Source organism: Megascapheus bottae, chromosome X (assembly GCF_031878675.1).
Source record: "Megascapheus bottae isolate mThoBot1 chromosome X, mThoBot2.hap1, whole genome shotgun sequence".
NCBI lineage: Eukaryota > Metazoa > Chordata > Mammalia > Rodentia > Geomyidae > Megascapheus > Megascapheus bottae.
The window spans coordinates 39,215,758-39,243,448 of NC_143547.1; the positions used below are offsets into that span (position 1 = coordinate 39,215,758).

Genomic DNA, 27,691 nt, shown 5'->3' on the forward strand with positions numbered 1-27,691 from the left:
CCATTAAATTTTCCTTAGACATGCAAAGAGCCCACAGTCTATGGCTCACAGCTATAATGCTACTCAGGAGGCTGAGATCTGAGGATCACCCTTCAAAGCCAGCCCAGGCATGAAAGTTTGTGAGACTCTTATCTCAATTAACTACCTGAAAATCAGAACCGGCACTTTGGTTCAAGTGGTAAAGTACTAGTCTTAAGCTGAAGAGCTCAGGGACAGTGCCCAGGCTCAGAGTTCAAGCCCCATGACTGACTGAAGAAAAATAAAATTCTATAACCTATGATATGAGAACAAATAATTGAAAATTATAACTCTGATAAAGGACTTGAACCTAGAATAAATTGAGATAGTCCAGTAGATTGCAAGAATTGGATATTAGAGGCCAGATTTAGGTAACTTTGTAGAAAAAGAGGGGAAGTTGAATGGTTTAGCCTATAGAGTGAAGCAGAGACTAAAGATGTAAGAAAACCACATAAACCCCTCCTCTTCCTGATCCCAGCCTCTGCATGAGGAGGATAGATTAAAGCCTTGAAGGAGGACATTTCACAGTAGGAAAAGAGGTAGAGGAAGGCATTTATCCACGCATATCTTCCACCAATTCTCATGTATAAAGCAGAGACAGTTTAATCCCTAAAGTATACCTCAATCTGGTTGAGTGGAGATGCTTTTATTTGTAGACTTTTGCCTTTGTTTTTCATAGTTTTGTTTTGTTGGTGAGTACCACTGCTTGGACTCAGAACCTCATGCTCTCTTGCTTGGCTTTCTTGTTCACATCTGATACTTTACCAATTAAACCACATTTCTAGCCCAGCTTTTTGCTATTAATTGAAGATGGAATTTCAAAAACTTCTGCCTGGGCTAGCTTTGAGCCAAGATCCTCATATCTCAACCTCCAGAATAGTTAAAATTACAGACATGAGCCACCTGAATCTGGCTATATTTGCCTCTCTTTTTTTTTGTGGGTCATGTGGGTGAACTCTGGGCCTGGGCTCTTCAGCTCAAGGCTACCACCCTACTCCTGGGCCTGGGCAGTATACCTGAGCTCTTCAGCTCAAAGCTACCGCCCTACCCCTTGAGCCACAGCCCCACTTCCCTTTTTCAGTGCTTAATTGGGGAGAAGAGTCTCACGTTCTCAGCCTCCTGAGTAGCTAGGATTACAGGTGTGAGCCACCATACTGGGCTGCTTTATATATATATATATATATTTTTTTTTTAAGGTAGTCTTGCTATATAGCAGAGGCTGGCTTTAAATTCACAATCCTCTGCCTAGAGGTAGAGGCAGGGAGATTGAGAGTTTGAGACCTGCCTGAGCTAAGTTAGCCAGGCCTAATTAAAATACAAATACAAAAGGGTTGGAGTATGTCTCAAAGGGTAGAGTACTTGCCAAGCATGTACAAGGCCTTGGATTTAATTTCCAGTAACACAAAAAAGGGAAAAAATGGAACAAATGTTATACACAAAATGCAGTTCTTTATCAATTGGAAGTAAAGTGAAGGACTGCCAAGCTGCAGAGATAATGGCCGATTTCAATCTATAAACATTCCTAGAATTTGTTGATTTTGGAGTTGTAAGCATAAATTGTAGTGGACACAATTAGTTTGATTTTTTTCAGCTGATTTTTTTTTCTCGAATGGGGCAGAAAATTCTTTAATGTTTTTCTTATTAACTTGTTAGCTAAACAAAAGTGGAGCAGGACAGAAAATTATGACAGTTTATTCAAGGACCTACAGATTTTTAAGGGAAAAATGACAAAGAATTGAGAGAAGTAAGGGTGCTGCTGAGAGTTTCCAAAAGGACTGAAGGTGTTCATTCAAGATCTGTGAAGCAAGTCAAGTCAAAAGCTAGTGCAGTGGCACTCCTATAGAGTGACCATGCTTAGGAATAATCAAAGTAGACTGCGGATTAACATCATTGTTATTGGAAAGGTAAGAAAGTTGTACTATCAGAATTGTGACAGTCTCCATAGGAATAATAGTATATTCAGTACAGTAAACACATCGCTAAGGCTTGTTGATTGGTTGGATGACAGAATGGGCTAGGACAAATGGATGGATGGATGAATGTTGTAGCAACTGTCAGAGTTGTTCATCTCCCTGTCTTCTTCCCCTCTTTGGCCATCAGCTCCTTGATCAAGTCTAGTTTATTTCTGTATTTCTCAGACGCAGCATACAGACTAGCAAATGTTTGAATCAAAGTTTAAGGAAGTGGATGGGTGCCAGTGGCTCACATCTGAAATCCTAGCAGTTCTCCCAGGCAGAAAATTCCATGAAACTTTTATCACTTATTAGCCAGCAAAAAGCCAGAAGTCTAAGCGTGGCTTAAATGGTAGAGTGCTAGCCTTGATGGAAAACAGAGCCCTGTGTTCCAGCCCCATTCCTGGCCTACAAGTTTAAGTAGATGAATGAATAGAGAATTAGGGAGAATGATGGCAAGGAAAGAGAGACAGAAATATTGTGAGCAGGTGCTAAAATCCTCCAGGAAGGTGGAGGAATACATTATAGCCTTACAGATAAAAATCTCTGGTAGTATTTGAATAGTGTAACAAATGACATTGATTTTAAAGAGAAGATGAAAGGATCAAAGGGGAGATTTGGAAGTAGCAATTTCTCTCTTCCCTTCCTGATAGCTCTAGAAGAATGGCCACAGCATATTTTCTCCTTTGACACTTCTTCCTTGCCCTGTCACCCAACCCCTTCAATTTGTTTTTTCAATTTGCTTTGTCTCACTTCCTGTTATCCTCATGCTTAATGTGATTCAGTACTCATTTTGCTAACCTCTTTGTCTCTAGACCTTATCACTTTCACTTTACTCACAACAGCAGCAACCAAAGCTAAGGATAATTTTTTAGCAGTATCAGTCAGTGCCCCATACTTCTCCAGGGGCTCCCATTTGAGTGTCAAATCAAATGAAAACACTAGTGTTGAATTTGCCAGTGTCTATTCTTCCAGTCCTCTATAAGATGACCTTTAAGCAATGTACAAAAATGCCCTCCATTTTTCAGGGCTTCTGTTTACCCTTCTCTACTCATCCAGAGCCCACTTCATCAGAACTCCCTTAGGACTCATTTTCTCTACCTAGCAACAATTAAAATAACTTTCAGAAACATCTTCCTTTATTCTTTCATGTCACCAAACTACCAAATGGCATATCACTCTGTATTACTCTATTAATTCTATTGTGGAAGTGCCTCTGAAATCCATTGCTTTCTCTCTGTTCTTTCTGCCTGGAGCCAGTGCATTGAGCACAAGTGTTTTAAGAAGATTCTTTAAGCTGGGTGCCTGTGGCTCACAGCTATAATCCTAGCTACTTGGGAGGCTGAAATCTGAAGATCACAGTTTGAAGCCAGCCTGAGCAGAAAAGTTATTGAGACTCATTTCCAATTAACTACCAAAAAACTGGAAATGGAGCTGGTAGAATGCTAGCCCTGAACACAATAGCTTAAGAACAGCAGTCAGGTCCCTAGTTCAAGCTTCAGGAGCAGTACATACAAACAAAGGATATCTAGACACACACACATGCATGCACACACGTGCGCATGCACTCATACCCAATGTTTGAGACACACATTTCATACCCTTTAGATGACATGAAATTAGCTTATCAGTGTGGCTGCCCATATTTACACGTCTAGCTTGATTCTTCCACTGTCAGTTTAAACTTGCATGTTTCTGCAATGCACTTATATCTGTGAACTTCTTTCCCTACCAGTAACCTCCCACAACCATCCCTGCCTCTACCTCCCCTACCTTCACCCCACACTGCCTATAAATAGCTACTATGCCTTGTTTTCATTTGAGGGGACTGAATCTAGGGCTTCACATATGCTGTACCATTCATTGAGCTGTACCCCCAAGCCCTTATCCTATGATTTTAAGAATATTTTATTACAAAATAATTGCATATTCACAGGATATTGCAATGAAATATACAGGGAAGTCCCATGCAATCTTCCTCTTCTTTCCTCCATGCTAACATCTTATACAATTTAATATACTGTCAGCGTCAAGAAATATATGTAGGAAGGAAGAAGTGTAACAGATAAAAATCCAATTAAAGAATAAAAATAAAATTAGATGCAATAAAAGGAGAGAAAAAAAGAAATATATATTGGAGGGCTCAAGGCATTGTCGAGTTTGAGAGCCATGCCTGGCAGGTATGAGGTCTGAATTCAAATCCCAGTGCAGCGAAAAAAAAGATTTTAGTACATTCTATTTATCTGATTCAGATTTCACCAATTATACATCTATTCTTATGTATATATTTGCAGTTTTATCACATTTGACCATGGCTGACCACAACCATGATCAAGATACAGAACTATACCATCACCATAGGACTCTGTCACACCCATATAATCACATCCATCCCTAATCCCTGGCACTCAATAATAATCTCTTTTCCACCGCTGAAGTTACTCTTGTATAGTATGGTATGAATGAAGTCATGCAATATATATTCTTTGGCCTTGTTTATCCAGCATTATTTTCCTTGAAATTCATCCATTTATGGCATTGGATCAGTAGTTTGTTTTTCTCAAATTGATGAGAAATATTTCACTGGTATGGAAATATCAGTTTGTTTAACCATTTACCTGTTGAAATACACTTAGGTTTTTCCAACTTGGGGCTATTATAATTAAAACTGCTGTACACATTCACGTACAAGTTCCTACATGAAAACAAGTCTTCATTTCTGTGAAATAAATTGTCCAAGAGTATAGTTCCTAGCTCATATGGCAAGTCTATTTTTAGTTTTGTCAGGAACTGCTAAATTATTTTCCGGGGTGGCTATAACATTTAACATTCCCACTAGCAAGATATATGTGATCTAGTTTTCCACATCCTTCCCAGGAATTGTTATCACTGGTTTTCATTTTAGCAGTCTTAAGAGTTGGCTCACTGTAGTACAGTCTCATGTTTTAAGACCTAAGTCAAGAGTTACTGCTGTTAGAGCACTTTCTAACATCCTCTAGATCTGTGCTGTTTCTGATGCTTCATTTGTCATGGTATTTTCATTATATATTGCCAGAGCCTGTTTCATCCCCTCTATTTCTGGGCTGCATGATGATACTACTGTACCAGATTCCTTTCAATTCCTGCCACATCTGGTACAGTTTCATGCTGGGCACATAGTGGCGCACTCAGCAAATGCATGCTAAGTGAGGAAAAGAATGAATGGAAAAAATAGTATTCTTACTTGCTTCCTTCCCCCTCCCCACCCCCCCACCCGCCTTTGCTAGAAACCTTTTCAGAATAGACATCACGCCTTTCTGTGTCTCCCAGCAGGAGCTAATAGGGTTCAATATTCATGTAGATGCTCAATAAATGTCGTAGAAACTATTCAGGTGGCTTATCTTCCCTCTGCACCCATGAGATAAGCACATGAAAGAAAGAATAGGCCCAAGAATCCTCATGTTAAGGATCATATGTCATAATTTTTGTAATATTCTTATAATCTCTATGATCACTTACTGTTTGTCAGTGTAGATGAGAAATGAAAACAATGCAGTCTTTTTAGCAAAGGAGTTGCATAGGAATTGGAGAAGGCAGCATTTTCTATCCCAGAATTCCTTTTGCCATTTCTGAAGGATCTGGGATTTTTCTGAGTTTTCTGCACTGGTGTAATTTGACATGTTGATTATGAGAGGGTCATTAACCTCAGCATTTTTGATCACATTTTGACTCTGTATTTTCTCAATTCTGAAGTCTGTTAATTTACACTTGTTTATATGTCTCTGTAAGAGTTACTCAGGCCCTTGAGAACTGAGATATGTTTTGTCTGGAAAGTAGATTGTAAGCCCCTTGAGAGCAAGGACCTTATAACTCTCAGGAATGCATTCTGGACATCATCAGTGTTTAAATAATGACAATACTGGAAGCCTGACTAAGGTCACCTCTCACATTGACATCTTCTTTTTCATCTATTAGGTTGATTCGATAGCAGTGAATAAAAATCGATTTTTGTCACAAATTGGGCTCAGTATTATCCACTGTATCTTATTTTGGGGTACTTTTAAATTTACCATCAGATGTTAAGTTCCTTCCTTATAATACTAGGTTGGTTCCATATGCATGGAGAAGACTCTTTCATAATTTTTAAGTTCTTTTGTATTATACAAAGTAAGATTATACCTTCTAGGCTTTCAAAGCTTGCATTTCACCCCTCCACTCCCATTGGTGATAAATTCATTGTCATCTTAAGTGACGAGAAAGAATTCTTCAAACTATTCAATGTGTGTGGTTCATTTCCCCAGATTTTTACAATGGAATAAATGTGTATCTATGTCCCGAGCGATTGTTCAAGTTAAATTAATATAAATATTTTGATTAATTCTGAGTTCTGAGCCAGAAGAGTCAATTTGTTCAATGATGAGGTTGCAGGCAGGGGGATTTTTAAGATCATATTTATTAAAGCATAATTCACATATAGCCTTATTCACTACTTTTGGTGGAGAATTGAATGTGAATGAGAATTTGGAGGAGTTTTGTTGTTGTTGATATCAGAGTCTAAAGTCAGGATCTTGTACCTGCTCAGCATGCTTGCTTAGCTAGAGTTCTACCACTTGAGCCATGCCTCCGGCCTGATGGTTTTTCAGATTAATTGGAAATGGGATCTTGTGTAACATCCTCCCCTACTCCCCAACTTTGAATACAGGTTCTCCAAAGTAGCTATTATTCAGGCATGAACTATCTGACTAGCCTGAGTTTCTTTTGCCTTAACTATTCACTAGTAGTAAATAATAAAACCAAACCAATTTTTGTTTTTCTTATATTTTGTGTCCTTTCTCTTTTCTACAGTGTACTAAAGGAGGTGTACCAAGTATTTAATCCCACAGCAGTGGTCTTACAACTAGGAGCAGATACAATAGCTGGGGATCCCATGTGCTCCTTTAACATGACTCCAGTGGGGCTTGGCAATTGTCTTAAGTATATCCTTCAGTGGCAACTGGCAACACTCGTTTTAGGAGGAGGTGAGTACAAAAGAAAGTCATCTTCCTTATTTTATTGGTTAGCATGGATAAAAAGTTGGCCGTCTTAGCCTGAGATCTGAGGATTGCAGTTCAAAGCCAGCCTGGGCACTAAAGTCTGTGAGACTCTTTTTTTGCCAGTCCTGGACTTAAGCTCAGGTCCTGAGCACTGTCCTTGGGTTTTCTCAAGGCTAGAACTCTACCACTTGAGCCTTAGTACCACTTCTGGCTTTTATATGTATGTGGTACTGAGGAATCGAACCCGGGTCCTTGTGCATGCTAGCCAAACTCCTGGCCCCAAGTCTGTGAGACTCTTATCTCCAATTAACAACCAGAAAACCAGAAGTGGCACTGTGGCTCCAGGTGTAGGGCAGTAGCCTTGAGCTGAAGAGCTCAAAAACAGTGCCCAAGGCCCAGAGTTCAAGCCCCACGACTGAAAAAAATAAGGAAGAAAAAGGAAGGAAGGAAGGAAGGAAGGAAGGAAGGAAGGAAGAAAGGAAGGAAGGAAAGAAAGCAAGCCAGTTGGCTGTTTTGTATTGGATAGTACCAAACCTATTGTATATGACATAGAAGCTCAGGTGAATGGAATCTGCCAGCTCCAAGTTTAGCCTGACAAAGGATTGACAGGCTCCCTTCTCCTCCTTTCTCTTCAGCTCTGCATATGCATTGACTCCTCAGCACTCTTCAGCCTTTTCCAGTTCCTTTGCCAAAAGGTAACCTCAGGAACTGGGAATACTCCCAGTGGTAGAGCACTGGTTTAGCATGCACAGGACCCTGTGTTCAATCCCTAGCACTGAAAATAAAAGAAAAATATTACCACAAGATCCTAAGAATAGATTTGACCCCCAACAGATTGATCTATCTTCTCTTGGTGTGATCTTTGATTTTTCTGTTTTATAGTCATCTTTTAGAAACATGCCATTAAAATTCTAACTCTACTCATTTATCAATGTTAAATATATGACTGAATTAAGTGTCTAAGGTCACTTGGGGTGTTTTTCCCCAAAGTATGATTTTTGTTATAATGAAGCAAAATGGAAATAGCCATCTTTGCATATTTCAAAGAGCTTCTTTTCTCTTGGGTATCTTGTCTTCCTCATGTACTGATATTTATTCTATTAAACAGAAATCTGGGTCTATTCAACAGAAGTATACATTTATTTGAGAGGAGGACCTTTTGAGCCTTCATCCATCTGTAAAGATGCCTTGCTTAGCATCTTCTCTCTTACATGGCACAATCTATTTCACTAGATGAATAGATTGGTGTGTTAAATATGGCCAAACAAATTGAGCTTCAATTGCATATATCATAGATAAACTAATAATCTATAATTTTGTTGTAAAGTCCAAATCAGGGGGAATCTGGGGAAATGAGTTAATCTATGTAAATGAGTAAGCAGTCAACACAAATATGCCAACAATATGCTAGGTGCCAGTGGCTCACACCTGTAATCCAATAAACTCTGGAGACTTAGTTCTAAGGGTTATGGCTCAAAGCCAACTCAGGCTTGAGACTTTTACCTACAATGAACAACCAAAATGCCTGAAGTAGAGCTGTGGCTCAAGTTGTAGAGCACAAAAGCTAAAGGACAGTGCCCAGACCCTGATTTCAAGCCCCAATACTGGTTAAAAAAAAGTCTACCAACCTACTTCTTTGGCCAATCTCTAACCCAAGGGGGACCAAAATTAAGAGACAAACTATTATGAAAATCTAGCACAAAATATATTATCTTCCACTGAAGTCCAAAGGTAAAATTGATAAGGATTGCATGATGTATTACTTTGACAGTGCTACGGATGGTGATTATGATACAGGTTGAGCTAGATGTCTACTATAGACATCTGTAAGAACTGAACTTTTGAGTGAGGCTAAGGCATTTACTTAAACAGCCCAGTCACATAATCTAAAGGCCTTTTGCTTTCTTAGCCCAAAGCATTGGCTTTTGAATATATATGTGTAACTCTTTTTATGCAATACATGTATTCCTGAAAATTTCTGCACATTAGAAAACATTTACAAATCAAATATTACATGTATAGCAGGGATAAGGTACTACTTAAGCAAAACCTATATTGACTTTTTGAAAGTGAATAGTCATGACAAGTCCATCTCAAAAGTTCAGATTTTTCTATACTCAACGAGCTTAACATCATACCTGTGCTATTTAACTAAAGTTCCCAGCTCGTATTAATAGAAAGATATTTAGTAGAGATGGCCACTTCCCCACACATAGGTGGACTCCATTCAGTCCCCAAAGACACAGCCTATATCCCTGACCTTTCAAAAAAGAAGAAAACAGTGGCCAGGAGTTCGGCCTAGTGGTAGAGTGTTTGCCTAGCATGCATGAAGACCCAAGTTCAATCCCTCAGTACTACATACATAAAAAAAGCCGGAAATGGTGCTGAGGCTCAAGTGGTAGAGCTCTAGCCTTGAGAAAGTCCAAGGATAGTACTTAGGTCCTGAGCTCAAGTCCAGGACTGGCAAAAAAAAATTTAAAAAAAGAAGAAAACAGTACACCGATTTTTCCCAATGTCATGATTAATAGTGTCCTCTTGTGCTCTTAAAAGTCTGTCATTTTGGACAATAACCTATACGGTCATCCTACCTAAAATAGACTGGAATCTATTTCCTTTAGGCTGTGTTAGAGGTTAGGAAATCATTCCATTCTAACTCTTACACTCTTGTAATTTAGCTGAAGGCCAGTGTTGTGATGCTTACATGGCAAAGCACATCTATTCAGCACAAAAGTATGCTGATTATCGGTCAGTGTAATACGGCTGCTAGGTGACTGTATGACAGGCCCTGATGAGGTGGGTCAGCGCGTCAATCAGCAGTCCCTTCTTCATCTCACTGTCTTTGATCTCTGCCACTAGGCCTCTGTTTTGTGGTAAAAAAGGAATGCTGATATTTGAAGAAGGAAGTCTTGCTGTCAGCACTTTCCTTTTCTCTTTCCTGGAGGCTTTTAGGACTACCTCTGCCAATAGCTTTAAAATACAAATTGCATCCAACTGTCACTTTATAGAATTGTTGCAAAATTTATCACAGAAACCTCTGCATTGGATAGATTACCTCCAAAGTTCTAGGTTCTAGAGTTCTCAGCCTTCTTGACATTTGTAGTGGGGTGTGTGTGTGTGTGTGTGTGTGTGTGTGTGTGTGTGTGTGTTCCGGTAGTAGGGCTTTAACTCAAGGCCTGATGCTCTCCCTTGGTTTTTTTCACTCTAAGCTGATGCTGTAACACTTGAGTCACATCTCCACTTCTGCATTTTCATGGTTAATTGGAGCTAATAGTCTTTCGGATTTTTCTGCCCCAGCTAGCTTTGAACTGAGATCCATAGGACTGGGCTACCAGCGCCTGGCATTCCTGGTGTCTCTTAATAGACTGAAAGGAGCTTGAATTCTTCAGGGCATATATGTTAGGAGATAAGAGCCTCTTTAATCTCATTGCTCTTAGAATTCCCACTTCTACATTGCACATAATCTGGTTGGTACCCCCCTAAAAGTTTTCCACTATTTAGCTTACAAATATTATTATAGCATTTTAAAGTAAAATTCTGAATGTTTTGAGTTGTTTTTTGAACCCATTTATTAAAACACCTTTTTCTCCTCCCTTATCCCTTTCCCTCTCCTGCTGTTTTCCTAACTAAACAATTCTTGATGGAGACAGGAGGCTATAACCTTGCCAACACAGCTCGTTGCTGGACATATTTGACCGGGGTCATCTTAGGGAAAACACTATCCTCTGAGATCCCAGATCATGAGGTAAGTAAGGCTCTGACAAGTTCTCTCTTCTTTAAGGGGAAGAGCTGAGTCATTCCACCTAATCAAAATCACGTCCTCACCACTCAATACCGTTTTGTTGAGAGACACTTCAATAACAATAACACACTGTCTTGGCAGAATAGTGGACTCTTGTTCCAAAATATCCAAGACCTTCTGCCTTCTTTTTTTTTTTTACAAACGCTCTCAAAGGCCAACCATCTTTAATTTCTCAATTAATTACAAAGACTGTGGGAAGAGGGTCACCTGTTCACACAAAGAAGCCTTTGGAATATGTGCATATTTCATCCCCTAGCCTCAAAAAGGAAAGGACTAGCTCTTAAATATGGAACCTAAGTTCTCATCTGATTTTCAGAAGTTCCATAGGTGATATGTCCCACAGTTTCTTGGGGGATATAGTCTTGGACTCTCAATTATCCCTGCCTAATGTAAATTTCAAGGAATAGAAATCAACAAAATCAGGTCTGGTGTGTCTCCAGCAACGTGACCCCCAGAGACTGGGACAGAGTCATCTAAAATGTGAAATGTGTCAGTTTGTATCATTGCAATTTGCTTTACTCATTTGAGATTGATTTTGAAAAGCAAAGTTGTCTGGCTCTCGTTTTCCTAAAACAAGGTAATAGAAGGCTATCTGGACCTCAAAGTGGGCTTATAATTACTAACGCAAAGGTGTACTATTCTGGTTCTCTACCTCCACCCTTGGCAGGAAACATGCTGTCAAGGATCTGGATGTAGCTACAGACCTTAGACAGTATGACTTACAATAACAAAGCAGTGCATGCAGCCCCCCCTTCTCCATTTATTTCCCAAAGATGAAGAATGTTGTTTTGGTTGTAGTGTGATTCCTGCCTGAAGTATACAGTAGCTATATACTTGGAAACATTAGGCTTTTTTAAAGTTACTATTATTTTTTAAAAATTATAAATGCCTTACTCCAATTTGCTTCCAGTTTCCTTTTAACTATGGGGAAGGTATATGAATCTCAGAAAAAACATTCAAAATATTTAGATAACATTTTAATGATAATTGCAAAAAATAAACACAGTAGGAAGGCATATGCGCTTTGTGTCACAAATAGAAGGTGCACTATACTCAGACAATTTGCTAGTGTCAGGGTTAATAGAAGTCTCTTTTCTTGACTTACTTTTATTCAGTATTTGGAAGGTTAATGAAATATAAAGGTAAGTGCTGTGAACAAATGTAATTGCTGTTATTGCTGTGGGAATATCTCAGATTGCATTGTAACTTAAAGCACTGGGACTTTAAAAACTGATCGAGTTATGTAAAAAAAAAAGAGAGAGAGAGAATTTTAGCAAGAAGAAGTCAGAATTAAGAGTCAGTGTTATGTTCCAAGGAAGCAAAGAGCAAATGAAAAGATTCATCTGTATTAAAAGATTGATAAAATTTTAATAAACAGAAATATTGCTTCTAGTACCTGGAGTAGTTATGTGCCTGAACAGAGATTGGGTCAGCTAGAGATTATTCTGCAAGATTAAATGTGATGTAACGCATGTCAAGTGCCTGAGACCCAGGTTTTGGCACCTAATAGACACTTTGAAAATGCAGGTTCTTCCTTCTTCTTTGCAACTCCTCACTGCTTATAGCCAGATATTTATGATTCCGTCATTCATAAATTTGTTCAAACCCTTTGTGAATCCTTTCTGTCATATCCTTCTGGTATAAGAGATGTGAGTCATCAAAGAAGGAACAAAGAAGAAAATTGAAATGACAGTCTTCAAGTTACAATAAGATAACATTTTAATGAAAATTGCCAAAAATAGACAACACAGTATGAAAGCATATATAAGTTTTGTGTCACAAAACACAGTTGCACACAAATATCCTTGAGGTCCTCTACAATCGGACCAACAAATAGTAGATCAAAAAAACATATTTGTTGTGCACCCGCTGTGTGCCAGGAACTATGCTATGTTACGTGTCATAGAAGATATAAAGGTATGTAGGGCGCTTTGCCAGTGAGCAGATAGTTGTAAGATAAGGGCTGGAGATGTGGTTCAAGTTTTACAGCTTCTTCCTAGTAAGCTAAGTGTCAGGCCCTGGCCCAGAGTTCAAACCCCAGTACTGACAAACAGAAAGATACCAGTAGCTCACATCTATAATGCTATCTACTCATGAGTCTGAGATGTAAGAATCGCAGTTCAAAACCACCTTAGGCAAGAAAGTCCATGAGATTCTTACTGCCAGAAGTAAAGATGTAGCTCAAGTGGTAGAGCACCAGCCTTGATTAAAAAAAAAAGCCAAGCAAGAATGTCCAGGCCTGAGTTCAAGTATTGATTGGAGGCAAGGGAGACGACAGAGAGAGCAGAGAGAAAGATAAAATAGACAGGGACAGAATCCTCAGACCGTGGGGATTTGCATCAGATATAAAGGGAATTCAGGATCGAAAAATATGCTTGAGAAATGAAGTATTGTTACAGGGTCAAGCTGTTGCAGTAGTCAGCTTCAGCCTGGCTGACCTCCATACTGTTTCTGTTTGAGTTTTTTGTTCTCGGTCTTCAGCTTTTGTTTTCTTCTCTCCAGGGACAGTAGTCCACCTCCTCTTCCAATTGCCCTTTCCCCACTTCACTACTGTGCTTTCCAAAAAAACCTTAACCTAATTCTAGTAAGCCCCATCAAGTTATTCCTTCATTTATTAAACATGTTTTTATTGGGTCGCTACTATTTGCCAGGCCTTATTCAGATCTAGATTCAGAGGTACAAAGATTAACAGGATAAAACCCATTGGACTCAAAAATCTCACCATCAAATAGAGGCAAGGAGATAATGTACACAAAACCAGAACAAATGAACAGCTTAGAGGACGTGTTTCCATCATGCTTTCATCTGAAACACAGAGGTTGCTTGCGAGTTTTCTAGATGGAAGGAGGAAGAAGAAAGCATTCTTCTCCACAGACAGAACTAAGATTGGAAAGGACTCATAGGAAGTTTGTGTTGTGTAGAACATAGAATGTGTGAGGGGCCAGGAGTTTGGCCTAGTGGTAGAGTGCTTGTCTAGCATGCATGAGGACCCGGGTTCAATTCCTCGGTGCCACATACATAGAAAAAAAGCCAGAAATGGTGCTGAGGCTCAAGTGGTAGAGCTCTAGCCTTGAGAAAGTCCAAGGACAGTGCTCATACCCTGAGCTCAAGCCCACGACTGGCAAAAAAAAAAGAACATAGAATGTGTGAGAACATAGTGTCAGACGAATTAAAGCTTGAGTGGCAATTGGTGGGAGACTATAGAGTGCCCTTGAATGAGTATATGGATATTCTGTAGTCTCATAATTTTATTTAGATCCCATGATGTATGATAAAGTATGGCAGTTTTATATACAGATTGAATAGCTCACCCACGAATCCAAAATCTGAAATAACTTTTTGAGCAGAAACATGGTAATATTCATTATCAACAGATTAATTAACAAAAATACTTATTCAGACTTTGGTGGATTGATTATGAAAACTGTGTCTCATTCATATTAGGAAATACATGGGGTTATTAAATCAGTTTAGTTGATTTACATACATAATATATGTTACTAATGTAAAAGTCTTTACTGAATATATATGGATTTATTTGGGACTATTAGTCTTTCAATCCATGAATTTCCTATATCTTTACATTTATGTAGATCATCTTAAATTTCTAATTTTTAGTTTAAATTCTTCATTAATCTTACATCAATTTTGTTGAATTTAACTACATTTTACAACAGCTTTTATTGTATATGGCATTTCTTTTTGTGCATGTGCTAGTCCTGGGGCTTGAAATCAGTGCTAGCTGTCTACCTCTTGAGCCAGAGCTCTACTTCTGGCTTTTTTGAGGATACTTAGATAAGAATCTCATGCAGGGCTGAGAGTATGGTCTAGTGGTTGAGTGCTTACCTAGCATGCACAAAGACCGAGGTTCGATTCCTTGGTACCACATACATAGAAAAAAGCTGGAAATGGTGCTGAGGCTCAAGTGATAGAGCTCTAGCCTTGAGAACGTCCACGGACAGTGCTCAGACCTTGAGCTCAAGCCCAGGACTGGCAAAATAAATGAATAAATAAACAAACAAATAAATTAAAAAAAAAGAATCTCATGGAGCCAGGCACTGTGGTTCACACCTGTAATCCTAGATAATCAGGAGGCTGAGCTCTAAGGATCATGGTTCAAAGCCAGTCAATATAATAAAGTCTGTGAGACTCTTATCTCCAGTTAACCACCAGAAAACTGGAAGTGGCGCTTTGACTCAAAGTAGTGGGATGCTAGCCTTGAGAGAAAAAGCTCAAAGGATAGTGTCCAAACCCTGACTTCAAGCCCCGGGACTGGCAAAAAAATGTTTTCCTGCCAGGCTTGCTTTTGACCTCAGTCCTTAGATCCCAGCCTCCTGAGAAGTTTAGGATTAGAGGCATGAATCACTGGCATCCAGTTTATGGCTTTTCTTTGTTACCTCGTGAGGGTACTGAGATTTGAACTGAAGGCTTTGCACTTGCTAAGCAGGAACTCTTACCATTTATTTAAGCTGTATGCCCTTAGCCCCTTTTTGCTTTCATTGCTCATTTCTAATAGGGCTTCAACTTTAAGCTCAGAGCCTGAATTATAATGTCTTATTTACTCTTCCCACATAGTTTGGATGGCAGGCATACTACTTGCTGTACCCCATTTTTATCAGTTGAGGTGGGTTTGGTTTTTTTGTATGCTGGTCCTGGGGCTTAACTCAGGGCCTGAGCACTCTCTCTGAGTTATAGTGAGGCATAGCTCCACTTTTGACTTTTTTGGTGGTTAATTGAAGGTAAGAATCTTCTGAACTTCATTGCCCCAGTTGGCTTTGAATTGTGATCTTCAGATCTCATCCTCCTGAGTAGCTAGAATTATAGCCATGAGCTGCCATCACCTGGCTGCCTGAAATGAGCCTTCTTTTTCTTTTTCTTTTTAACATACTTTCATCATCTTTCAGTAGTTGTACAAATGAGCTGCCATTTTACAAAGCCGTATACAAATAGAATACATCTTGATCCATGTCACCCCTTTCAAGATTCTCACTCACCTCTTTCCTCACTTTTATTAATTTTGTAGAATAGATATTGAATTCTGGATTACATCCCCCCTTTCTCCTGAAATGGGGTCTTGTGCTGGCCTTGTACCATGTTCCTCCCTATCTCTGTCTCCCAAGTAGCTAGGCTTATATACATGTGTCCCACACCGAGCATATGGCATATCTTAAATTTCTAATTGTTTGTTATCCGAGTATAAAAATACAATTACTGTATATGTTTGTGTGTGCCCATCCTAGATCTTGACTTCAGAGCATGAGCACTGTCGCTGAGCTTTTTTTTTTGGTTGGTTGTGGGGCTTAAACTCTGAGCCTGGACATTGTCCCTAAGCTCTTCAGCTCTAGGCTAATGCCCTACCACATTGAGCCACAGTGCCACTTCCAGTTTTCTGGTGGTTAATTGGAGGTAAGAGTCTCATGGACTTTCTTACCTCGTCTGCTTTTTAACTGTGATACTCAGATCTTCACCTCTTGAGTAGCTAGGATGACAGGGATGAACTACCAATGTCTGGCACAATTGTTTTTTTGTTTGTTTTTTATCTTGAGTTATGTAGCCTTTCTAAACTCATTTATTCACTCTAGTAGACTTTTGTAGATTACTTAATGTGCACCATGTACACAAACATATCATCTGTGAATAAAGACAGTCTTGGGGCCAAGAGTTTGGCCTAGTGGTAGAGTGCTTGCCGAGCATGCACGAAGACACAGGTTCGATTTCTCGGTACCACATACATAGAAAAAAGCTGGAAGTGGTGCTGTGATTCAAGTGGTAGAGCTCTAGCTTTGAGAAAAGTCCAAGGACAGTGCTCAGGCCCTGTGTTCAAGCCCCACGACTGGCAAAAAAATAAAAATAAAGATTAATTTATTAAAAATTAATTAAAAATTAATTTGTCCTATGGAATTGTCAGCCTTTTGTTTCTTTTTCTTTTTTTTTACCTTATGGCACGGGTTGTAACCATGAACAGGAACCAGCAATGCAATGCTGACTAGAAATTTGTGGTAAATGTTTTTGTCTTATTTCTGGTCCAAGGAGAATTCACTTAATCTTTAATACTAAAGTGCAGTGTTAGCTACACTGTAGGGCTTTTTTTTGGGGGGGGGGGCGGTTATTGTTGTTTTTAAAAAATGTCCTTTAGTAGAGGAAGCTCCCTTCTAAATTTACTGAAGGTCTTTTTTTTCTCACAAATAAGTGTTAAATTTAGTTAAGTACATTTTGTTTATGAATCAACATTTATATAGTATCCTTTATTCTACTAGTACACAGATTATTTTTCCATGTTAAAATACCTTTATGCTCCTAGTACAAACTCTACTTAGCTGTGATGTATTATCCTTCTTCATATCATGATTCAGTTTGCAGACCTTTGGTCATGGGCAGTTGTGTCCATGTTAATGATCGAATCTGGGCTATTGTTTTCAGTTCTTATAATAGCTTTGTCTTGTTTTGTTATAGAACAATATGGACCTTCTAAATTTCCTTGGAAAATTTCACTTCCTCTTCTGTACTGTAAAAGACTTTCTGTTAGATTAGTACATTGACTCCCTAAAATATTTGATAGAAGTCACCAGTGAAATCATTTGAACTTGGAATTTTATTTGTAATAAGAATTTTATTTGCAAATTCAATTTCTTTAATGATTATGTGGCTGTTCGGATTTATGATTACTTCTAATTTATTTTTCACAAAAAATTGTCTATTTACTCATAATATTCCCTTTGAAATGACTATAGGATCTGTAGTGATGTAATTGCTTTCATTCCTGATAATGATTTCTTTCATTTTGTTGGTTTTTAAGCTAGTGTTTTACCAATTTTATTTTCTATTATGAGCATTTAAAGCATATATTACTATCCAAGCACTGCTTTCACTACATTTCAAAATTTTGATATGTTGTTATAATTTTCATTCAATTCAAAGTGTTTTCTTCTTTGATAGGTTATTTTAAAGTATGACACTTTTTTTGCCAGTCCTGGGCTTGAGCTCAGTGCCTGAGCACTGTCCATGGACTTTCTCAAGGCTAGAGCTCTACCACTTGAGCCTCAGCACCACTTCTGGCTTTTTTGTCTATGTGGTACCAAGGAATCGAACCCAGGTCTTCGTGCATGCTAGGCAAAGCTCAGTACCACTAGGCCAAACTCCCGGCCCCAAAGTATGACACTTTTTAAATTAACTTCCAAATACTCAAGACTTTCCAGCTATTTCCATTCATTCATTCATTTATTCATTACCAGTATTTGAACTCAGGACTTGACCTTTGGAGCCATACCTCCAGTCTTTGTTGCTTTGTAGTTGGGATGACAGAAATGTACCACCATGTACAACTGTTTTTTCCTCTCTCATGAGATAAGGTGTGGCACACTTCTTGCCCAAGCCAGGTTTCAACCATGATCCTCCTTATCTCAGCTTCCCATGTAGCTGGCATGACAGTTACATACCATCTATGCCCAAATATTCAGATTCAGTTGTACAAATATTTTTCCCAAGCTGGCTTTGAACTCTTATTTATCCAATTTTGGCTCCTAGGCAGTTAGGATTATGTGCATGAACCATAGGTTCCTGGCTCTTTTACTTTTTTAATGTAAATTTAATTTTTGTGCCCAAAGAACATACTGTACATGATTTCAGTTATTTTATGCTTACTGAGGATTTTATAGCCCAGCAAATGATTTATCTTAGAAAATGTTTAATATGCTACTGGCAAAGAACGTGTTTTATGCTGTCATTGAATGAAATTTCCATTGTTATCCATTAGTGCAGGTTGCTTGAAGTATTGTTTACATTTTCTATATTACTACCGATTTTTTTCATCTATTTGTTCTGCCAGTTTCTGAGACTGTTCAAATTTCCAACTATGATTTAGAATTTTGCTATTTTTATTCTCAATTGTATCTGTTTGGGCTTTGTATATTTTTGAAGCTTTATCACTAGATACATACACTCTTAAATTATTATGTGTTCTTGATAAATTGACTCTTTTATTATTATGAGATATCCTTCCTTATCTCTGATAATATTTTGTGGTTGTGAAATCTACTTTGTCCAATTTTAATATTGCCACATCATTTCCTTATTATCACTAGTGTACTACATCTTTTTCTGTCCTTTCACTTCTGACCTATTTGTGTCTTCATATTTAAAGTGTATTTTTGTAGACAGAATATATTTGGGCAATGTTTCTTATCATGTACAACAATCTCTGTCTTTTAGTTGGGCTACAATTATTTACATTTTAGGTTTCAGTCCATCTTATTTCTTTTTCTCATCTTTTCTTTATTCCTTTCTCTTTTTCTATTCTCTTTTGAAATAAATGATTTCTTGTCTGCTTGCTTGTTCGTAGTGCTAGAGATCAAATCCAGTGCCTTGTTTGTGTTAGACAAGCACTCTAAAACTTAGCCACACTCCTAGCCCCAAGTGAATGTTTTTAGGGTTCAATTTTACCTCCTTACTTCTTATTTTTTGTTTCTTGTGTGTTTTTATGTGTGTGGATGCTCTGAGATTTGTAGTCTTAACTTTTTAAGTCAGATGTTACTTTCAAATAGTATTATATTACTTAACATGTAGTATCTTCACACCAGCATTATTCCATTAACTCATATAAATGTTTTCATATATAAATCCCTCAATAAATTGCTTTTTCTTTCCAATATATTGATTTTTGTTTGGAAAATTATTTTTTCCTGAAATGTTTTCTGGTTCATTTGACATTCAAATAATATATCCAACTTGGACACAATGCTTCTTGAAGCAAAGTAACTGTATATTCTTTTCTTTTTTCTTTTTTGCCAGTCCTGGGGCTTGAACTCAGGGCCTGGGCACTGTCCTTGGACTTTCTCAAGGCTACAACTCTACCACTTGAGCCACAGCACCACTTCTGGAATTTTCTATGTATGTGATACCAAGGAATTGAACCCTGGTCTTCGTGTATGCTAGTCAAGCACTCTACCACTAGGCCAAACTCTCAGCCACTTTTCTTTTCTTTTTAACAGTACTTGGGGCTTGAACTCAGGGTCTCAAACTTCATAGACTGGCGAAATACCATTGAGCCACACCTCCAACCCTGTTATTTTTTTAATGGTTATTTTTATTTATTTATTCATTTTATTTTTGTCCGTAGTGGGATCTGAACTCTGGGCCTGGATGTTGTTGTTCCTGAGCTAGAATTGAGCTGAAGAGCTCAGGGACAGAGCCCAGGCCAAGAATTTAAGCCCCACTTAAACAAACAAACAAAAAAACATATTTGGGCTAGGGAGAACCAGGAGCATGGCCTAGTACTAGAGTGCTTGCTTAGCATACACAAAGCCCTGGGTTTGATTCCTTAGTACCACATACACAGAAAAAGCTGGAAGTGGCGCTGTGACTCAAGTGATAGAGCTCTAGCCTTGAGAAAGCCCAAGCACAGTGCCCAGCCCTGAGTTAAAGCCACAGAACTGGCACCAAAAAAGTATTTGAAGAATATCCAACTTCACATACTTAGCTGGGAAAGAGAAAAGTATTTTAATGTTCTTTTTAGGTATATTCTCTGATACTACACCAAGTCTACAAATTATATTTTATTCAAGGTTAAATAGTGTGGAATATGGAAGCACATCAGTGAACTTTTTTTTTCTTTTTTTGGTCTGTTCTGGGGCTTGAACCTGGGAACTGGGCACAGTCCCAGAGTTCTTTTTGCTCAAGTACAGTGCTCTACCATTTTGAGCCACAGTGCAATTTCTGATTTTTCTGGTGGTTAATTGGAGATAAGAGTTTCATTCAGGGGCCAGGAGTTTGGCCTAGTGGTAGAGTGTTTGCCTAGCATGCATGAAGACCTGGGTTCGATTCCTCGGTACCCCACATACATAGCAAAAAGCTGGAAGTGGTGCTGAGGCTCAAGCCCAGGACTGGCAAAAAAAAAGGGGGGGCCGGGAGTTTGGCCTAGTGGTTAAAGTGCTTGCCTAGCATGCATGAAGACCCGGGTTCGATTCCTCGGTACCACGTACATAGAAAAAAAGCCAGAAGTGGTGCTGAGGCTCAAGTGGTAGAGCTATAGCCTTGAGAAAGTCCAAGGACAGTGCTCAGGCCCTGAGCTCAAGCCCAGGACTGGCAAAAAAAAAAAAGAGTTTCATGGACTGGGGCCGGATGTTTAGCCTGGTGGTAGAGTGCTTGCCTAGCATGCACAAGGACCTGGGTTCAATTCCTCGGTACCACATACATAGAAAAAAGTCAGAAATGGCGCTGTGGCTCAAGTGGTAGAGTTCTAGCCTTGAGAAAGCCCAAGGACAGAGCTCAGGTCCTGAGTTCAAGGCCCAGGACTGGCAAAAAAAATTAAAACACACACACACACACACACACAAAAGAGTTTCACTGAACACAGTCCTCAAATCTCAGCCTCCTGAGCAGCTAGAATTACAGGCATGATCCAGCAGCACCTGGGAATCAATGAACTTTTAATATGCTGTTCTATTAATATTCATTAGTCTTCTTATAAGTAGAGTAGATATTTGACCCATGTATATACTATTCAGAAAATATTGTTTCAGTAAGTTATAAATATTCCAATTGTGCAAATATTTTTATAATATCAAAAACACATTGATATCACTGATCTCACTGGGGAAAAAAAGCTTAAGTTTTTGGAAGTGGCTAAGTTCACAGTGGGAGAATTAAGTTTTCAAAATCTGTAATTTTCAAGAAGCATGAGTATTCTTGGCAACCGACACTATCAGTTGTTTACTATCAAATGATAGGCTTAATTCTTCCTTTGAGAAAGTATTTGATTATAACTATGCAAAAGTAACTGATATAATATTCCATAAAGAATGGGGCTAATTAAGCTCTCACCTTCTTCACTGACATGCTTTTTCCTCATGAAAGCCATCCTACTACAGTTTGTACCAGACACACCTCATACATGCATGCTGCATATGTGTGTTTGTACCAGACCTGGGGCTTGAACTTAAGGCCTGGACACTGTGCCTGAACTTTTTTCCTCAAGGTTAGTGCTCTACCACTTGAGCTACAACTCTACTTCCAGCTTTTTTGTGGTTAATTGGAGATAAGAGTTATTCCAGTTTTTCCTGACTGTGATGGCTTTGAACCATAATCCTCAGATCTTAGCCTCTTGAGTAGCTAGACTTACAGGTGTGAGCCACTGGTACCTGGTTTGCATACCTCCTATTTTTTCCTGTGGAATATTAAATCCACCATCAGGATTTTATAACATTTATCATTTCAGTGCTTTATTGACTATATTAAGTGAAACTGGATCTTTAATATGGCCTTATAGTAGTGAGGAATACAATAAATGCTGGTATACTGGTGCTGCTTCCTTAATTTGAACCCTGGTGAGCCAACAGTTTGACTCACCATTGCTTTTGTATTCCTGTGCAAATGTAAGCAACTAGGTGCACTGTCTATAATCCTAGCTACTCAGGATTCACAGATTAGTAGAATTGTAGTTCAAGACCAGCCCAGGTAAAAAGTTGATGTGATGTTCCATCTCTATTAATAAAAAGTTGGACATGGTGATACTTGCTCAGTATCCCAATATGAGTATTACAGTCCAGGCTAGCTAGGAGATAAATGTGAGATCTCTTTAAAAATAACCCAAGAGGGGCTGGGAGTTTGGCCTAGTGGTAGAGTGCTTGTCTAGCATGCATGAAGGCCTGGGTTTGATTCCTTGGTACCACATACATAGAAAAAGGCTGGAAGTGGTGCTGTGGCTCAAGTGGTAGAGCTCTAGCCTTGAGAAAAGCCCAAGGACAGTGCTTAGGCCCTGAGTTCAGGCCCCACGACTGGCAAAAAAGATAATAACCTAAGAAGCCAGGCATTTGTGGCTTAAACGTATAATCCAGAGACTTGAAGCATCATGATTTGAAGCCAGCCTGTTAGACTCCATCTCCAGTTAACCAGCAAAGTGACAAGCTAGAAGTATAACTGAAGTGGTAGAGTGCTAGCTATGAGCAAGATAGGTCATGGCAAGTTTAGTGTCCTGGGAGTCTAAGCCCTAGTACTGGAGGGGAGAAGAGGAGGGGGGAGGGGAGAAGGGGATGGGGGAGGGGGGAAGAAGCAGCAGTAGCAAAAAAGGGCTAGGGCGTAGCTCAGGTAATAGAGAGCCTGCTTTGTAAGCACAAGGCCCTGAGTTCAACTCCTATACTTCCAACAGTACACACACACACACACACACACACACACACACACACACACACACACACACTTTCTCTAACATACACCATGGAATTCAAATAAGTTCTTCAGCACTTTGAGAATTTTATCAATGCTTATGTTTGTTGCCAGCAGTTTACATGAATGGTCTTCTTCATAATTAATTAATGCTAATACCACAGGACTACAAACAAAATAGCAAGTCCAATCACATCATAGGTTTGCCTGTTTGTAAGGTGAGAGCCCAATTAGAACATGAGATGGTAACTCTGTCTCCATGTTTATAGCTAAATGTTTAAGTTAACAAGTTACCATACTATTGAGAAAAGACAGAATCAGAGTTATTTTACTAACTTTTCCTTCAGTAGGCAGTGAGCAATGTCAACACTCCCAGGTTTTATTGGTCTCTATGCATTGTGTGCAATTCTTCAGCCAGTACAGTACAGTTACTTACCTATAAGATGCTCCAGTAGCCTTTTCAATTCTAAATTAAGAAGTAATAGTAAATTTTAACTTTAAACTAATTCATCATGTCTCCATTAAAATATTCCTTTTTCTATGAATGAGTGGTATAAAATGTTGCTACAATTCAAAAGGCAAATTCTTTTTTAAACTATTTAAAAATACTCTGTTTCTGGACGCCAGCTATTCTGGAGCCTGAGATCTGAGAATAAAGGTCTGAAGCCACCTTGAGCAAGAAAGTTCATAAGAGGGCCAGGCGCACACACAAAGCCCTGGTACCACATACACAGAAAAATCCAGAAGTGGTGCTGTGGCTCAAGTGGTAGAGCTGTAGCCTTGAGAAAGCTCAAGGACCGTGCCCAGGCCCTGAGTTCAAGTCCCAGGACTGACAAAAACAAAATAAAAGAAAGTTCATAAGACAGCTCCAATCAATCAGCAAAAGAGCCTGAAGTAGAACTGCTGCTCAAGTGGGAGAGTGCCAGTATAAAATTTTAAAAAGCTAAGGAAGAACTTTTTGTACCTGAGTTCAAACACCAGCACATGCACCAAACTGTTTTGTTGTATAAGATACTAGGTAAATTAATGACATTTAAGAGCTAATATTAGCCATATGTGATTTGCACGCCTGTAATCTCAGCACTTTGGGAGGATGAGGCAGGAAGACCATAAGTTTGAGGCCAGCCTGGGATACATAGTGAATTGGAGGACAACTAGAGATTTATAGTGAGACTCAGTCTCAAAAAAAGGGAGTGAGGCAAAAAAAAGAAAAATGATTCTAATCATATTGTCATATTTTCATTTATTCTTTACAATTTCACTCAGTTTCTTTGAAGTAAATCCCTTCTTTCCATGAGTCAGACCCCTCACAGATGCTGCAGTTTCATCTTTTTCACTTCTGTAAAAATAGCTGTTGTAGCATTGCTTCTAGAAAGCAATTCTTTTCATCTCCTTTGTTAAGCCAGCAGTCAACACAGTAGGGTAACTATGGTTCACAACAATTTATTGTATATTTTACGAAGAACCAGAAGAGACAGGTTTGAAGGCTCTCAGCAAAAAGAAATGATGTTTCCAGAGGTGAACACATGAATTACCCTGATTTGCTCATTACACATTGGGTACAAATATCAAATTATCACACAGTGCCATTTAAGTTTTTAAAACACTAAAATTTAAAAGTATGATATCTAAACAGTAATCAAAAGGATACATGAGTAACTGTTTCTTTTTTTAAAAAAAATCCAAACCTATTCATACCCTATAATTCAATAATTCCATTCCTTGGTAATCAAGATTTATGTTCCAAAGTATAGAAAATTTACATTCAAAGGATTCTCATAGTGAAAATTTATAACAGCCTAAAACTCCTTCAATATACAAATGGTTAAAGAATTATGGTATACCTATACTATGGAATATTATTCAACAGTAAAAAGGAATGAGCTGTGTTTTTGTTTGTTTGTGCCAGTCATTTTGGAGGCTTGAACTCAAGGCCTAATTGCTGTCCCTGAGCTTCTTTTTCTCACAGTTAGTATTGGACCACTTGAGCCAGACACCATTCCCAGTATTTTTTTTCCAGGGGGCGGGATTAGTTTACTGGAGATAAGAGTCTCACAGATAGGGAAGGGAAGGTGGAAAACAAGATGATTATGAGAGGGTAAGGGAGGGAAAGGGGGACATGAGAAGATGTATCAAGGTTCGAGAAGTAATGTACCCATTACCTGATGAATGTAACTAACCCCTCTATACATTATCCCAACAATAAAATACAATTAAAAACTAAGGTGAAAGTTCACAAGGCACTAAACAATACAAAACAAAAAAGTCTCACAGAATTTCCTGCCCAGGCTGGCTTCCAACCATGATCCTCAGATCTAAGCCTACTAAGTAGTTAGGATTACAGGTATGAGCCTCTGACACCTGACTGAAAATGGCGCTTTTTTGGTGGTACTGAGATTTGAACAAATAGTCTCTCACTTCTCAGTTAGGCACCGTACTACTAGGGTCACATCTTCAGCCCCTAATGCATTAATGATTGGTGTACGGAACATGTTGGATGGATATAAACGGAATTGTATAGAGTAAAGAAAGCTCCTCTCAGGCCCAGGATTTTGGCCTTGTGGTAGAGTGCTTACCTAGCATGCACGAAGACCCCAGTTTGATTCCTTGGTACCACATACATAGAAAAGCCGGAAGTGATGCTGAGGCTCAAGTGGTAGAGCTCTAACCTTGAGGGAAAAGACCAAGGACAGTGCTCAGGTCCTGAGATCAAGCCCAGGACTGGCAAAAAGAAAAAAGAAAGAAAGAAAGAAAGCTACTTTCAAAAGGTAACCTGCGGGCCAGGAGTGTGGCCTAGTGGTAAAAGTGCTTGCCTAGCATGCACAAAGACCAGGGTTTGATTCCTTGGTACCACATAGAAAAAGCCAGCCAGTGGTGCTGTGGCTCAAGTGGTAGAGCTCTACCCTTGAGAAAGCCCAAGGACAGTGCTCAGGCCTTGAGTTCAAGCACCAGGACTGGCAAAAAGAAAAAGTCATCTTCTACATGATTTCATTTTTACCATGTGTAACAGAAAACAGATCATAGACATGAGGAACAGAGGAGGAAAATAAAATGAGGGAAGAGAAGATTTAGCTGTACCATACATCACCCCTTTGTTGAACCAGCATAACACAAGGAAGACCTTTCTGGGAATGGATCAGTTCTGCATACTGACTGTGGTAATTATTACACTAATGTGTAAACATAATAAAATTGCCTGGCATTAAATACACACACACACACACACACACACACACACACACACACACCAACACCATTGTTCTTTCAACTAGGCTATATCATTTTATTTGAACATATTTTTCCCCGTAATGCTGAGGATGGCTTTGCTTTACTACTAAGCTGGTTATGCATCCAGCCCTATCATTTAGATTTTAAATGTGTCTTATAGACGCAATATACTTTTATCATGTTTTTATTTTAATCTGTTTCTGCCAACCTCTCTTTTTTAATTGGTATATTTAAATCATTTGTTTTTAATGTAATTATTGAAATGGTAGGGATTAAGTCTGCCATTTTATGTTTGTTTTCTTTGTAGTTTTCTTCCTGCCTTATATGTCTCATTGTATAGCCTAGGGTGCCCTCAAACCCTTGGCCTCCTAAATGCTACTATTACAGGTCTGTGCCACACCATGCCTACCGTTACCTCAATCTGTTTTTGAGTGTGTCAGTTTACATGCATTTTGTAGTGATTGCTTTAGATATTACATATCTTCCTACAGGTTATACATATATAGCTTATCACAATCTTCCTATATTAACAGTTAACCACTCTGAGTGAGGAAACTTTATCTTCTTTTACCCTCCTCCTTTTATAATCTATTCTAAATTTTTCTTCTCCACACATTGGGAACCATATCAGATTATCTTCTTTTACCCTCCTCCTTTTATATTCTATTCTAAATGTTTCCTCTCCACATTGGGAGCCATATCAGGTAATGTTATAGTTTTTGTTTCCAGCATAAAACAGATTGTAGAATTCCATGGATAAGGGAATTGTTTTTACTTATATTTTCTCTTCCTGTTGTCCCTTCTTGCTCCCTTATGCTCTGAGATTTGTTTTATCATTTCTTAAGTAACTGGTACAATAAAAGGGGCCCTGATGTTAACCCAAATCTGCCAGGTCTCTTTGTTTTGCTTCAGTGATAAGACCCAGGATTTTGCTGTAAGGAATACATGGGAGAAAAAAAATAAACATTTAACAAACAGCTAGTGCTGATCAGACAATGTGTCACATGCATTTATTTTATTTAATTATCAAAGTGGTTTGTAACTCAATCCTTGCAATGACCTAATGTAAAAAGAAAGAGAATTGGCATTTGGTGGGCCAAACACTTTGTATAAATTATCTCACATGCTCTCCTAACAGCCCAATGAAACCTGTTGTATCCAGACAACCAGGGAGAAACTGAGTTGAACTAAGTTGAACATTCATTACATTTGCCTGTTTTCCAAGGCAGCTAGAAACAACATCCTTGCAGGACACCGCTCCCAACATTTTGCAGAACATGCATTGCTTAGAACATGATTTTGTTTTGCCAGTCCTGGGCTTGAGCTCAGGGCCTAAGCACTGTCCTTGGGCTTTCTCAAAGCTAGAGCTCTACCACTTGAGCCACAACAACACTTCCAACTTTTTTTTATGTATGTGGTACCGAGGAATCAAACCCGGGTCTCCATGCATGCTAGGCAAGCACTCTACCACTAGGCCAAACTCCTGGCCCCCAGAATGTGATTTTTTTTAAGATAGCTCAGAA

General features: G+C 38.8%; 1 protein-coding gene across 1 annotated transcript in view; it reads left to right on the top strand.

The window, feature by feature from the left end:
- The window catches only part of Hdac8 (histone deacetylase 8), a 246,324-nt gene that overhangs the window by 106,427 nt on the left and 112,206 nt on the right, over positions 1 to 27,691 (top strand). The window contains exons 8-9 of the mRNA XM_090326956.1: positions 6,795 to 6,967; positions 10,630 to 10,724. Of these exons, the coding sequence (XP_090183082.1) occupies positions 6,795 to 6,967; positions 10,630 to 10,724 (268 nt within the window). The remainder of the gene's footprint in view (positions 1 to 6,794; positions 6,968 to 10,629; positions 10,725 to 27,691) is intronic.